The 13,971-nt window shown below is 42.2% G+C and overlaps 1 protein-coding gene across 4 annotated transcripts in view; it reads right to left on the bottom strand.

The window, feature by feature from the left end:
• LOC113019238 (uncharacterized) overlaps nt 1–13,971 on the bottom strand; it is a 40,648-nt gene continuing 26,677 nt past the window's right edge. Inside the window, exons 1-3 of one of the 4 annotated variants that reach the window (XM_026162801.2) lie at nt 3,557–3,956; nt 2,906–2,983; nt 1–2,116 (exon numbers count right to left, since the gene is read on the bottom strand). In XM_026162801.2, coding sequence (XP_026018586.1) covers nt 354–1,997 — 1,644 coding nt within the window. In that variant the 5' untranslated portion in view covers nt 1,998–2,116; nt 2,906–2,983; nt 3,557–3,956 and the 3' untranslated portion in view covers nt 1–353. Of the gene's footprint in view, nt 2,117–2,905; nt 2,984–3,556; nt 3,957–13,971 lie in introns of those variants that run through there. The other 3 variants (XM_080292255.1, XM_080292258.1, XM_026162800.2) reach the window with 3 other exon arrangements.

The following is a 13,971-nucleotide window of genomic DNA, read 5'->3' as shown; positions in this document are numbered from 1 at the left end:
TCCTGAAACAATCAGAATACTTTATTAATCCTTAAGGAAATTATATGGATTACAGTTATTCCAAGAGAAATTCTAATAATAGCAACAGTGACAGACTAAACTCCAAACAACACATTCTGTTACAGATTTTACACATTTAGGAAATAGCACTAATATATAAAGATCAATCAATTATAAATATCAAGGATTAAAAGAGTGGATAATAAATAAATATCAAGAAAATTGACAAGAATATTACAGAGTAGAAAAGAGCTTATGTAAAAAGGATGTAACTATTGCATATATATACACACACATATATATATATACACACATATACATATATGTATATGTATATATATATATAATTAATATTAATTAACTCCAGTGTGGATTAGTTGATGATTTTTGAATGCATCCATGCAACCAAAACCCTTTCCACACTGACAACAGACAAATGGTTTAATGCCAGTGTGGATGGCCTGATGTTCTTTCAAGGAACTCATGCAGCTAAAAGATTTTCCACACTGATCACAGGTGAATGGTTTAACTCCAATGTGGAGGAGCTGATGTTTTCTTAAGTTTCTACGCCGATTAAAAGATTTTCCACACTGATCACAGCTGAATGGTTTAATTCCAGTGTGGATGAGCTGATGTTCTTTTAAAGTTTTACTCTGAGTAAAAGCCTTTCCACAATGACCACAGACAAATGATTTAATTCCAGTGTGGATGAGAAGATGATCTTTTAAGCTTTTGCTGTGAGTAAAAGACTTTCCACACAGATCACAGGTGAATGGTTTATCTGTAGTATGGATGAGCTGATGTTCTTTTAACCAGTTACCATGAGCAAAAAACTTTCCACACAGATCACAGCTAAATGGTTTTAATCCAGTGTGGATGAGTTGATGTTTTTTTAAGTTGCCATTTTCAGTAAAAGACTTTCCACACTGATCACAGCTAAATGGTTTTAATCCAGTGTGTATGAGTTGATGTTTTTTTAAGCTGCTATTCTGTGTGAAAGTCCTTCCACACTGATCGCAGCTGAATGGTTTAATGCCAGTGTGGATGAGCTGATGTTGTTTTAACTTGCCATTCTCAGTGAAACACTTTCCACACTGAGCACAGAGGAATGGTTTATCTGCAGCATGGACGAGGTGATGTTCTTTTAAGCCATTACTCGGAGAAAAAGACTTTCCACACTGATCACAGCTAAATGCTTTTAATCCAGTGTGGATGAGCTGATGTTGTTTTAAGTTGCCATTTTCAGTAAAAGTCTTTCCACACTGATCACAGCTAAATGCTTTTAATCCAGTGTGGATGAGCTTATGTCTTTTTAAATGTCCATTTTCAGTAAAAGCCTTTCCACACTGATCACAGCTAAATGCTTTTAATCCAGTGTGGATGAGCTGATGTTTTTTTAAGCTGCCACTCTGAGTGAAAGTCTTTCCACACTGATCACAGCTGAATGGTTTAAATCCAGTGTGAGCGAGCTGATGTTTTTTTAAGCTGCCATTCTGAGTAAAAGCCATTCCACACTGATCACAGCTAAATGCTTTTAATCCAGTGTGAATGAGCAGATGTTTTTTTAAGCTGCCACTCTGAGTGAAAGTCTTTCCACACTGATCACAGCTGAATGGTTTAATGCCAGTGTGGACGAGCTGATGTCTTTTTAAGTTGCTATTCACAGTGAAAGTCTTTCCACACTGATCACAGCTGAATGGTTTTAATCCAGTGTGGAGAAGCTGGTGTTTTTTTAACTTGCTATTTTGGTTGAAAGCCTGTCCACACTGATCACAGCTGAATGGTTTAATACCAGTGTGGACGAGCTGATGTCTTTTTAAGTTGCTATTGTCAGAAAAAGACATTCCACACTGATCACAGCTGAATGGTTTAATGCCAGTGTGGAGAAGCTGGTGTTGTTTTAAGCTGCTATTATGAGTAAAAGCCTTTCCACACTGATTGCACGTGAAGCTTCTGTCTCCACTGTCAATGCGCTGGCGTCTTCTGGCCTTCTTCATAGTGATGAAAGTCTTCTCCACAGGGATCACAAGTCGTTCATCTGTACTTGCTGGTATTGGTTGGTTTTTGTTGAGGTCATAAATTTGGAGAGGTTTCAGCACACTTCCCCTTCTTTTGCCTATGATGACAAAGAACTAAAACAGTGACATGCACTTCACAAAACCTATTTAGTGTACATATACATACATATATCTATACATACATACATACATACATACATACATACATACAAAAACACACACACACCTAGTGTGAAAATTAGTAATTAATACAAGGGATGGCTATTTTAAAGAATCTATGCCCGACAATATTTTCACGGACCGGCCTTTAAGGTGTCGCGGATAAACGAGGGAGGGGCTAATAATCGGCTCAGTCATTTTTAATGATCGTTGCCCAGATCGTAATCGTGATTAAAATTCGATTAATTGAGCAGCCCTAGGTGTACTTATAAGTTCTTCCAGGGAGTCAAACTTCTCTGGTTTGTTGCCTTCATTTTCAGAGCAGCCAAAGTGTGCAGAGGATGTAATACTATTTACAAAATACGCTATCAGAGGGAATAAAGCACAACTGTGTATCAGCTGTGAAAAATGTATCATGTGCAACACTAGAACATATTAATAGATACTTTATTATACAACATGTAGAGTGTGTAAAGGTTACAAAAAATCCAGGACCAAAAACTGATCCTTGAGAAGCTTATTTTCGGGAGGGTTAAAAACGGCTAATTTCATCCATCCATTGATTTAATGTAAGCAGGTTGAGAACATTATTTTTCTTCAGCAGTGATTTGTCTCTCATTTGGGATAAACAGGCAAAATGTCACTGTGTACAGAATTAGATGTTATTATTATTAAAATAACAACCAATTAATGTCTGTAGAATAATGTTGGCGATTTTTCTTTGTCACCTTCAGTGAAGAACCAATGTTTCTGACTACAGGTGCTGAGATGCTCCTCCAGCAGACTCTTCGCCTGCTGCCAGTCACCTGTGACAGCAAAAAGATTTTTATATTTAAGCCAGTTAAATTTATTGTATTATTGTAGGGCACTACTGCAGACCATTGTATTGTGTAGCATTATTTTGCCTCGTAGGTTCAGCACCAATATCAGAATCAGAAAAACCTTATTAATCCCAGAGGAAAACTAAGTTGTCATAGCAGGAAATATACAACAAACAACATGCACTCGCAGGAACAAAAAGAAATTTGGGGGGGGGGGGGGGTGTTTACGAAGACAGCTGCTACGACAGCCTGCCGCTAGATCAGCGCCATCTTAAAAGACACATTACTGGTTGGTGATTCTTTTATTAAATGTTTTGTCTGTTGTATTCTATCCACCTCATCAAATCATAATACTCAGTACAACATCTTCATTTGAAGGAAAACAAATAGCTGAACACAAATGATTAAAAATATAAGGTCCTAAACTGCTGGAAGCTCCAAGCAGACAAAATGACAGGGGCTGAACAGAACGTACAGCCGTAAACAAAATTAGCTAAGAGAGAGAAACCCTGTAGACAGTTATTGATTTAGTAAGCTATATAATTATAATGTACTCACTCTGGATCTCCTCTCAGAATAACCCGAACTAAAGATCCCCCAGCGGAGGAGGCCGGTTTTGTAGTTGGACTAGGAGAGAGACCAAGCTGTCCGAGCTACGAGAGCCTATATCTTTCCAATCACGCATGAGAAACATAAACGTGATCTGCCGGAGACCAGAAGGGCAGCAGTAAGAAAGCTCAGCACAGTCACACTATATTTGTCACACCACAAAAGTCTCCGTCGTAGATAACAAGTATGATGACTGTGGCTATAATCATTACTCGGTAAGTCTACTTTCCGCTGTGTGCACGCGCAGTACTTCGTCTTCTTCTTTGTGGTTTGTCGGCGGTTGGCAATAACGACTCATTACCGCCACCAACTGGTAGTGATGTGTCCTGTGTGTCAAAGCTTCGAAGCGTGTGTCGGCTAATCTTGGGGGAGTTTTTGTAAAGCGCGTATCGAGGCTTTCTTTGATTACGTATGCAGTGACGTTCAAGGCCTCGCGGGCAGCCCGTACCATGTGACTGATTCAGGAACTGGCTCGCCAGTTCGCGCCAGATTCGAAATAAAATTGGCATCAAAACACAGCTGATTTCCCCCATCACATTGTGTTGTGGAATTAGATTACGTACGTGCTACATAGATACTTGAGCATTTCATCGTTGATAAAACCAGCAAGGTAGAGATTTTTTTAATCTCCTCTCTCCTTATCTCATCTGTTCTTATAAAGTATGCACACAGTAATACATATCCCAAATGATAAGTACCATAATATGAATAAACAACACTACAGATCCTATAATCTCATTTCTGTCTTTTAGTTTATTAAAAAGTGAAGCGCCACACGCTAGTTTGTCTCATTATCCAGAAGTACATAAGCATAATTATGCAGTTACACAATCATACCAAAACTCTGTCCTGATAGTTTCAATCAATCAATCAATCAATCAATCAATCAATCAATCAATCAATCAATCAATCAATCAATCAATCAATCAATCAATCAATCAATCTTTATTTATAAAGCACTTTTCATACAGAAAAAATGTAGCACAAAGTGCTTTACATAGTTAAAAGCAGCCCACCCCACCCTCCAACTCACTCCCCACACTCTCAATACACATATATCCCCCCACCCCCACCCACACACACATACACACACGCGCACACTTAAAGAGTAAAAATTGGGCTGGGCTCGCATGAGCCAAGTGAGGAAACATTATAACAGGGAGCCGTCTGCACCGGGAGCCGGTCACAGACCGTAGCCTCCAGGCTGGGCACACAGCCGGAGGGAGGCCAAGGAGCCCCCAACCAGGCTGAGAGGACCCCAGAGACCCAGCAGCCACGGTCAATAACAGCCCCGGTGCAGAGAGCGCCCTCCGAGGAAACACTGGAGATATGACGCAATACGATATATACAGGGTAAAATGATAAAATAAATAAGAACAGGATACAATATAAATATAAATATAAATAGAGTAAGAAGATTAAAAAATGAATAAGAATAAAATCAAAAAATATTAGGTAAATCCTAAATTAATAATAGAATAACAGGATAGAATAAATAAGCATAAAAAATAAATAAATGCTAAGTAAAAGCTAAATTAAAAAGGTGGGTCTTGAGCCTGTTCTTAAAAACATGTACGTTCTCTGCGGCCCTGAGCTCCTCCGGCAGGCTGTTCCACAGACGAGGACCATACCACTGAAAAGCTGCCTCTCCGTGAGTATGTGTCCTGACTTTAGGGACAATCAAAAGGCCAGTACCAGAGGACCTCAGGGTCCGCGAGGGTTCGTATGGTAAAAGCAGATCTGAGAGATAAGAAGGCCCAAGACCATTAAGACATTTAAAAACCAATAAAAGAACTTTAAAATCGATCCTGAAACACACGGGGAGCCAGTGCAGCGATTCTAAAACCGGTGTAATGTGGGCCCGCCCTCTCGTCTTCGTCAGCACACGAGCTGCCGAGTTTTGCAAGAGTTGTAAATTTGAAATATTCTTCTTAGGAAGACCAGAGAGCAGGGCATTACAGTAATCAATGCGACTGGTAATAAAAGCATGCATCAGCATCTCCGTGTTGGCCCGAGAGAGAATAGGGCGGACTCTGGCTATATTTTTTAGATGATAAAATCCAATTTTGGTTACATGTTTAACATGTGGGATAAAACCAAGCTCAGAGTCAAAAATAACACCCAGGTTTTTCACTTGTAGCGAAGGACATAGTGAAAATGCCTCTAATTTAGACAAGAGTTTCTCTCTCTGAGCCTCAGGACCGACGATTAAAACTTCAGTCTTGTCCTGGTTAAGCTGTAAAAAGTTTTCTGCCATCCAAGATCTTATATCCAAGATACAGTTAAAAAGGGCATCCATTGGTCTGGTGTCATCAGGAGACACGGAGATGTACAGCTGCGTGTCATCAGCGTAACTGTGGAAGTTCACTTCATGCCTCCTGATGACACTGCCGAGAGGCAGCATATACAATATATATACAATATATATATATATATATATATATATATATATTAGGGGTGCAACGATACACAAAATTCACGGTTCGGTTCGATACTTTGGTGTCACGGTTCAATATTTTTTCGATACAAAAAAAAATGTTCATGCCTTTTTAATTTGTCATTTATTAAAATTATAAATATATATTTTAACTCAAAAGTACAGTTTTTAAATTTAACCCTAACCCTTGTGCGTGTTTTTTATTTTGACAGCGAATGCGCACCTGCGGACCACTTATGTGCAGCCCTGGTTATTTAGCTCGTCATATTGCAGCCACAGAAATTATTTTGTCCATGAAACCATAAAGCTGCACTTTCTTTTTGCCTTATACTCTGATTTGTCATAACTTCTCCGTTTTGTGGTAAGCTTTTCTTTGGCTGTCACTTCTTCACCCTGACCTGTCTTATTTGGCTCAGCAGAACTAAAATATAAATCCTGCTACTTTTACATGCGCACTCACATAACGGTCAGCGATTCTCTGCGGGATCAACCTCTCACATGTTTAAGCTTGCTGCGGGAGATTTCACTTGTCATGTTTGCATAGTAAGCTAACGATTAATAAGACGATGTCAGAGGAATTGGTGCACAAATTATCATTACTCACAGATCAGTGCTGTCGCTCTCTATACACAGTTCGCACGATTGCAAAGTGAAAGCAAAAAAACAAACGCGATTTCAATATGTCACATATTGACAGTGGCTCACCGATGCCAATGACATAATTACCCAGCTACATTTCTGAAAGAATGCAAAAGCATTGACATATATTTTTCCTTCCTACAATAGCCCGACGGGCAGGGAAGAGATAGATTTTGGTAGCCCGACTGAAAAAATCGCTAGCCCCAGGACGTCGGGCTAGCGATATTGCGAGCCCTGTATCTGATTGAGGAATCACTCATCTTTGGAAAAGAGAGTTTATTACAGAGAAATGTCTCTTTCCAAAATAAAAGCTATACTATCCGCTTCTTCTGGGCTATATTCTCAGCAGCATAAGGAGAATCATGTGCTAACAGCTGTCTAAATGACTCGGCTAAAGTTAGTAGCATGCTTGTTGTTTTTGTCTTTGCACTAGGATGATGTCGGCGTAAATGTGCAGTCATATTCGTTGTGTTCCCACTAGTGCTTTCAGGTTAATCTCATTGAAATGACCTTAACGCCACAACACGGCAAATCTCCGTTAACGATCTACCGCCGATCGCCCCGTGCATGGGGCTAGACGGCCAACACGTTAACGAGCTAACTGCGCTAACACACTAGTTCCCACCCATGTAATTGAGCATTGCATGGCACATCCAACATACTGTTTTACTTTAGTCCATGACTCGCTTACCTTCAGGGTCATACGTCACATGAAAACCAAAATAATTCCAAACGCCAGATCTGAATGAGGGTGGGGAGGTCCATGTTGCAAGGAGAGCTTAACTTCTGTCTTGCTAGCTTGCCCTGCGATCTTCCTTCTGACTATGCTGTCTATGTTGAGCGCTCAGTGGATCTGCGCTGGACAGTGCAGCCTAGGCGGAGTAGTCGAACACAGATTCGAACAATACAATTTTTTTCAATTTTTTTTTTTTTTTTTGTGTCCCGTTTGGATCTATAGCCATCAGAATTGTTGTCTTGAGGCCAAGAAAGATGCCAAGAGGATTTATTTTAAGTGGATCATCATATTGGTCCATTTGATTGACCTTTATTATAATTATGAATTTATTTTATTTTCAGTTGCAAACGGGACAGACATGACTGTGGGATAGGACAGGGGGAAAGAATGAAAGAAAGAGGGGGAGAGAAAGAAAGAAAACCAAAGGGGAGAAAAAAAAAGAATAATACAAAATTTATTTTATCAACTTTCCTTCTGACGATGCTGTCTGTGTTGAGTGCTCAGTGAATCTGCATTTGACTACTCCGCCTAGGCTCGAGAGTGCAGCCTAGGCGGAGTAGTCGAACGCAGATTCACTGAGCACTCAACACAGACAGCATGGTCAGAAGGAAGAGCGCAGGGCAAGCTAGCGAGACAGAAGTGGACCTCCCCACCCTCATTCAGATCTGGCGTTTGGAATTATTTTGGTTTTCATGTGAGGTATGACCCTGAAGGTAAGCGAGTCATGGACTAAAGTAAAACAGTATGTTGGATGTGCCATGCAATGCTCAATTACATGGGTGGGAGCTAGTGTGTTAGCGCAGTTAGCTCGTTAACGTGGCCGTCTAGCCCCTCTGTATAGGGTAGCTCGTTAACGGAGATTTGCCGTGTTGTGGCGTTAAGGTTATTTCAACGAGATTAACCTGAAAGCACTAGTGGGAACACAACGAATATGACTGCACATTTACACCGACATCATCCTAGTGCAAAGACAAAAACAACCAGCATGCATGCTACAAACTTTAGCCGAGTCATTTAGACAGCTGTTAGCACAGGATTCTCCTTATGGAGACCTGATATGTTTAATATGCTGCTGAGAATATAGCCCAGAAGAAGCGGATAGTATAGCTTTTATTTTGGAAAGAGACATTTCTCTGTAATAAACTCTCTTTTCCAAAGATGAGTGATTCCTCAATCAGATACAGGGCTCGCAATATCGCTAGCCCGATGTCCCGGGGCTATCTCTGCCCTGCCTGTCGGGCTATTGTAGGAAGGAAAAATATAGGTCAATGCTTTTGCATTCTTTCAGAAATGTAGCTGGGTAATTATGTCATTGGGTGAGCCACTGTCAATATGTGACATATTGAAATCGTGTTTGAATTTGCGCTTGTTTTTTTGCTTTCACTTTGCAATCGCGCGAACTGTGTATAGAGAGCGACAGCACTGATCTGTGAGTGATGATAATTTGTGCACCAATTCCTCTGACATCGTCTTATTAATTGTTAGCTTACTATGCAAACATGACAAGTGAAATCTCCCGCAGCTTAAACATGTGAGAGGTTGATCGCGCAGAGAATCGCTGAGCTTATGTGAGTGCGGCAGGATATATATTTCACTACGATGACCTGGATGACTGAGAACCTTCACAGACAGATATATATTTTAGTTCTGCTGAGCCAAATAAGACAGGTCAGGGTGAAGAAGTGACAGCCAAAGAAAAGCTTACCACAAAACGGAGAAGTTATGACAAATCAGACTATAAGGCAAAAAGAAAGTGCAGCTTTATGGTTTCATGGACAAAATAATTTCTGTGGCTGCAATATGACGAGCTAAAAAACAACACGCACAAGGGTTAGGGTTAAATTTAAAAACTGTACTTTTGTGTTAAAATATATATTTATAATTTTAATAAATGACAAATTAAAAAGGCATGAACATTTTTTTTGTATCGAAAAAATATCGAACCGTGACACCAAAGTATCGAACCGAACCGAACCGTGAATTTTGTGTATCGTTGCACCCCTAATATATATATATATATATATATATATATATATATACATACTAGAGATGGCATGATACCACTTTTTTGTGTCCGATACCGATACCGATATCATAAATTTGGATATCTGCCGATACCGATATGAATCCGATAGTGTTTTTTAATCAACAAAACTGTTTTTTTTTAATATCTTGCTGCATTTTGTATAAGTTCATACTCAAGTTTAAAACAACAACTACACTAAAGCTATTCTGTTATACCTGTATGCAAAAAAAAAAAAAAATTTCATAGTTCAGCAATACTGATCAATCTAATAAACTTAAACCTACACCATCCTCCCTATTCTGGTATTTTAAAGAGTACTTAGCGTAAATATTAAGCAACCTAACTAATAGGGTACCAACTCCCAGCAACAACAAAAATAAATAAATAAAAAATAGGGAACCACCCCTCACGCTCCACCTCATGATGCTTAATCGACGTAATCAACCTTAATTTGATGCAGTGTGAAAAAAAAATGCACAGAAATCAATTATTTTTCAAGAAATATTAAATAGATTCAACATCTTTCTTCAACAAAATTGCAGACTGCACAGATGGTACCTTCCCAAAGGAAAAAGTACTATAGCTTACTAGGGTATATATTAGACTTAATAGTCACTATATACAGTAATTGACTTCTATTCATTTTACATCAAATTAAAACTTTGGGTGTCAGATAATTATTTATTAAAAGCTAGACATTTTAAATGAGAATAAGAAAGAAAAGTATGTCTTTGTGCCCCCTTTTCCAGTTAATGCCCTATCGGCCCCCCTGGCTAAACTTTGCTAGATCCGCCCCTGCACAGTTACCAGCGTCAGCTGCGTAGAAAAAGATCCTCGAGTAGAAAGTAATATTAAATAAATTCTAACAACAGCTGATCAAGCTTAAACGTGCTGCTGTTGTTCAGCTGCTGGTTTCCTCTTTCTGGTGCAAAGTGGGCCAAAAACAAACCAGAGATGGACTCGCGACAGAAAAGCCGATCAGCTGATCATTAAGCAGTTTCATGATTGAAGTAGCAGCAAGAAGAGGCAGTCGCTTGTTAAGCTTAACGCAGGAATGCTTTACAAACATTCAGAGATGGACTTACACACTTGCTTTACTTCTCTTGGGGATAACTTTGTCGGAGATGAAATGCCGGGTTGCTAGCGAAGCTCCAAATGCTATCCAGACCACCGACAGGTCCCGCATGTGTGTGTATATATATATATATATATATATATATATATATACATATATATATATAAAACACCCAGCACGCCCCTGCGGGCGGTTTATCCTTCAAGCTCGGGTCCTCTACCAGAGGCCTGGGAGCTTGAGGGTCCTGCGCAGTATCTTAGCTGTTCCCAGGACTGCGCTCTTCTGGACAGAGATCTCCGATGTTGTTCCCGGGATCTGCTGGAGCCACTCGCCTATCTTGGGAGTCACCGCACCTAGTGCTCCGATTACCACGGGGACCACCGTTACCTTCACCCTCCACATCCTCTCGAGCTCTTCTCTGAGCCCTTGGTATTTCTCCAGCTTCTCGTGTTCCTTCTTCCTGATATTGCTGTCATTCGGAACCGCTACATCGATCACTACGGCCGTCTTCTTCTGTTTGTCTACCACCACTATGTCCGGTTGGTTAGCCACCACCATTTTGTCCGTCTGTATCTGGAAGTCCCACAGGATCTTAGCTCGGTCATTCTCCACCACCCTTGGGGGCATCTCCCATTTTGACCTCGGGACTTCCAGGTTATACTCGGCACAGATGTTCCTGTACACTATGCCGGCCACTTGGTTATGGCGTTCCATGTATGCCTTGCCTGCTAGCATCTTGCACCCTGCTGTTATGTGCTGGATTGTCTCTGGGGCATCTTTACACAGCCTGCACCTGGGGTCTTGCCTGGTGTGATAGACCCCAGCCTCTATGGATCTTGTGCTCAGAGCTTGTTCTTGTGCTGCCATGATTAGTGCCTCTGTGCTGTCTTTCAGTCCAGCTTTGTCCAGCCACTGGTAGGATTTCTGGATATCAGCCACCTCCTCTATCTGCCGGTGGTACATACCGTGCAGGGCTCTGTCCTTCCATGATGGTTCCTCGTCTCCCTCCTCTTTCTTGGGTTTCTGCTGCCTGAGGTATTCACTGAGCACTCGGTCAGTTGGGGCCATCTTCCCAATGTATTCTTGGATGTTCCTTGTCTCATCCTGGACTGTGGTGCTGACACTCACCAGTCCCCGGCCCCCTTCCTTCCGCTTAGCGTACAGCCTCAGGGTGCTGGACTTGGGGTGAAACCCTCCATGCATGGTAAGGAGCTTTCTTGTCTTTATGTCAGTGGCTTCTATCTCCTCCTTTGGCCAGCCTATTACCCCAGCAGGGTACCTGATCACGGGCAGGGCGTACGTGTTGATGGCCCGGATCTTGTTCTTACCATTCAGCTGACTCCTCAGGACTTGCCTGACCCTCTGCAGGTACTTGGTGGTTGCAGCTTTTCTAGCGGCCTCTTCATGGTTCCCATTCGCCTGCGGGATCCCCAAGTACTTGTAACTGTCCTCTATGTCTGCAATGTTGCCTTCTGGTAGTTCAATCCCCTCAGTTCTGACTACCTTCCCTCTCTTTGTTACCATCCGACTACACTTCTCCAGTCCGAACGACATTCCAATGTCATTGCTGTATAGCCTGGTAGTGTGGATCAGTGAATCGATGTCTCGTTCACTCTTGGCATACAGCTTGATGTCATCCATGTACAGGAGGTGGCTGACAACTGCTCCGTTCCGTAGTCGGTATCCGTAGCCAGTCTTGTTAATGATCTCACTGAGGGGGTTCAGGCCTATGCAGAACAGCAGTGGGGACAGAGCATTTCCTTGGTAGATCCCGCACTTGATGGTGACTTGTGCTATGGGCTTGGAGTTGGCCTCTAGTGTTGTACGCCACATCCCCATTGAGTTCCTGATGAAGGCTCTTAGGGTCCCATTGATCTTGTACAATTCTAGGCATTCCAGTATCCAGCTGTGGGGCATTGAGTCATAGGCCTTCTTGTAATCAATCCAGGCAGTGCACAGGTTGCTCAGTCTGGTCTTGCAGTCTCGGCTGATTGTTCTGTCTATCAGTAGCTGGTGTTTTGCGCCTCTGGTATTCTTGCCAATTCCTTTCTGTGTCCCGCTCATGTATTGACCCATGTGCCTGTTCATCTTAGCCGATATGATGCCTGACAGGAGCTTCCATGTAGTACTGAGGCAGGTTATTGGTCGGTAGTTGGAGGGGACCGGTCCCTTCTTGGGGTCCTTGGGGATCAGGACCGTCCGGCCTTCGGTTAGCCATTCCAGGTGTCTCTCGTTAACTAGCAGCTGGTTCATTTGTGCTGCCAGACGCTCGTGGAGTGCAGTCAGCTTCTTCAGCCAGTAGGCGTGAACCATGTCGGGCCCTGGTGCTGTCCAACTCTTCATACTGGAGACCCTTTCTTGGATATCTGCCACTGTGATGTTTACTTGACCCTGTTCAGGGAGGTCGCTGTGGTCTGCCCTCAGATCCTCTAGCCACTGAGCATTGCCGTTATGGGTTGCGTCCTTCTCCCATATGCTCTTCCAGTATTGCTCCATCTCCAGCCTTGGTGGTGCTGTTCTCTTATTATTATTATTGTTTCCTTGCCACTGAGAGTACACCTTTGCTGGTTCTGTGGAGAACAGCTGGTCTCCTGCCTTCTATCTCTCTGGTGTACCTCCTCAAGCGGCTGGCCAAGGCTGTGTGTCTTTGCTTGGCAGTTTACAAGGCCTCAGGTATGGACAGCTTGCTGTATTTCTTAGGCACCTTATTTGTCGCACCTTTCTGCAACTCCGTTAGTTGGCTAACCTCCCTCCGTGCTACTTTGATCTTGCCCTCTAGCCTCCTTCTCCATGGAGGGTACTGCCCCTTGTGGCTGTTCAACTTGTAGCCAAGCATCTCACTGATCACTGCTGCCGTATTGTAGATCAGCTTGTTAGTGTCGGTAATCGTGGTTGTAGGTATTGCCCGTAGTGCTGCATTAACATCATCTAGCAGACCTTCTGAGGGTACTTCACGTAATCTTGGTAACCGGCTACGGGGGACACCGTACGCAGACAGCATCAGATCTCAAAATGGTGGAGCATTGATAGGGATGGGTATCGAAAACCGGTTCTTGTTGAGAACCGGTTCCCACTGTTTCAATTCCTTGGAATCGTTTGCCACTTTTAAAAACGATTCCCTTATTGATTCCAGTCGCCCCGAATGACGTCATCACGTTGAGTAGCGTCTTTTACCCAGTAGGAAACACGGCGCCTGAGCGGCACAAACGCTCAAAAGTTTGGTTACACTTTATGAGAAAGGATGACAACAGGGCAACGTGCAATACTTGCAAAGTAGAGATTTCATCAGAGGGAGGAAACACTACGAACATGCAAAAGCATTTGCTCAAAAAACACGCGATTGCTTTCAACGAATGTCGTGTTTTTGATCCGCTCCAGACTAGCGAAGCTCAACCCAGCAGCAGCGGTAGCGTTTCCACGTCCTCTCCCGTTAATACTGCAGGTAACTAAT

Source organism: Astatotilapia calliptera, chromosome 3, assembly GCF_964374335.1.
Source record: "Astatotilapia calliptera chromosome 3, fAstCal68.1, whole genome shotgun sequence".
NCBI lineage: Eukaryota > Metazoa > Chordata > Actinopteri > Cichliformes > Cichlidae > Astatotilapia > Astatotilapia calliptera.
Note: the sequence above shows the minus strand (reverse complement) of the source record. Positions and strands in the feature narration are given on the sequence as shown.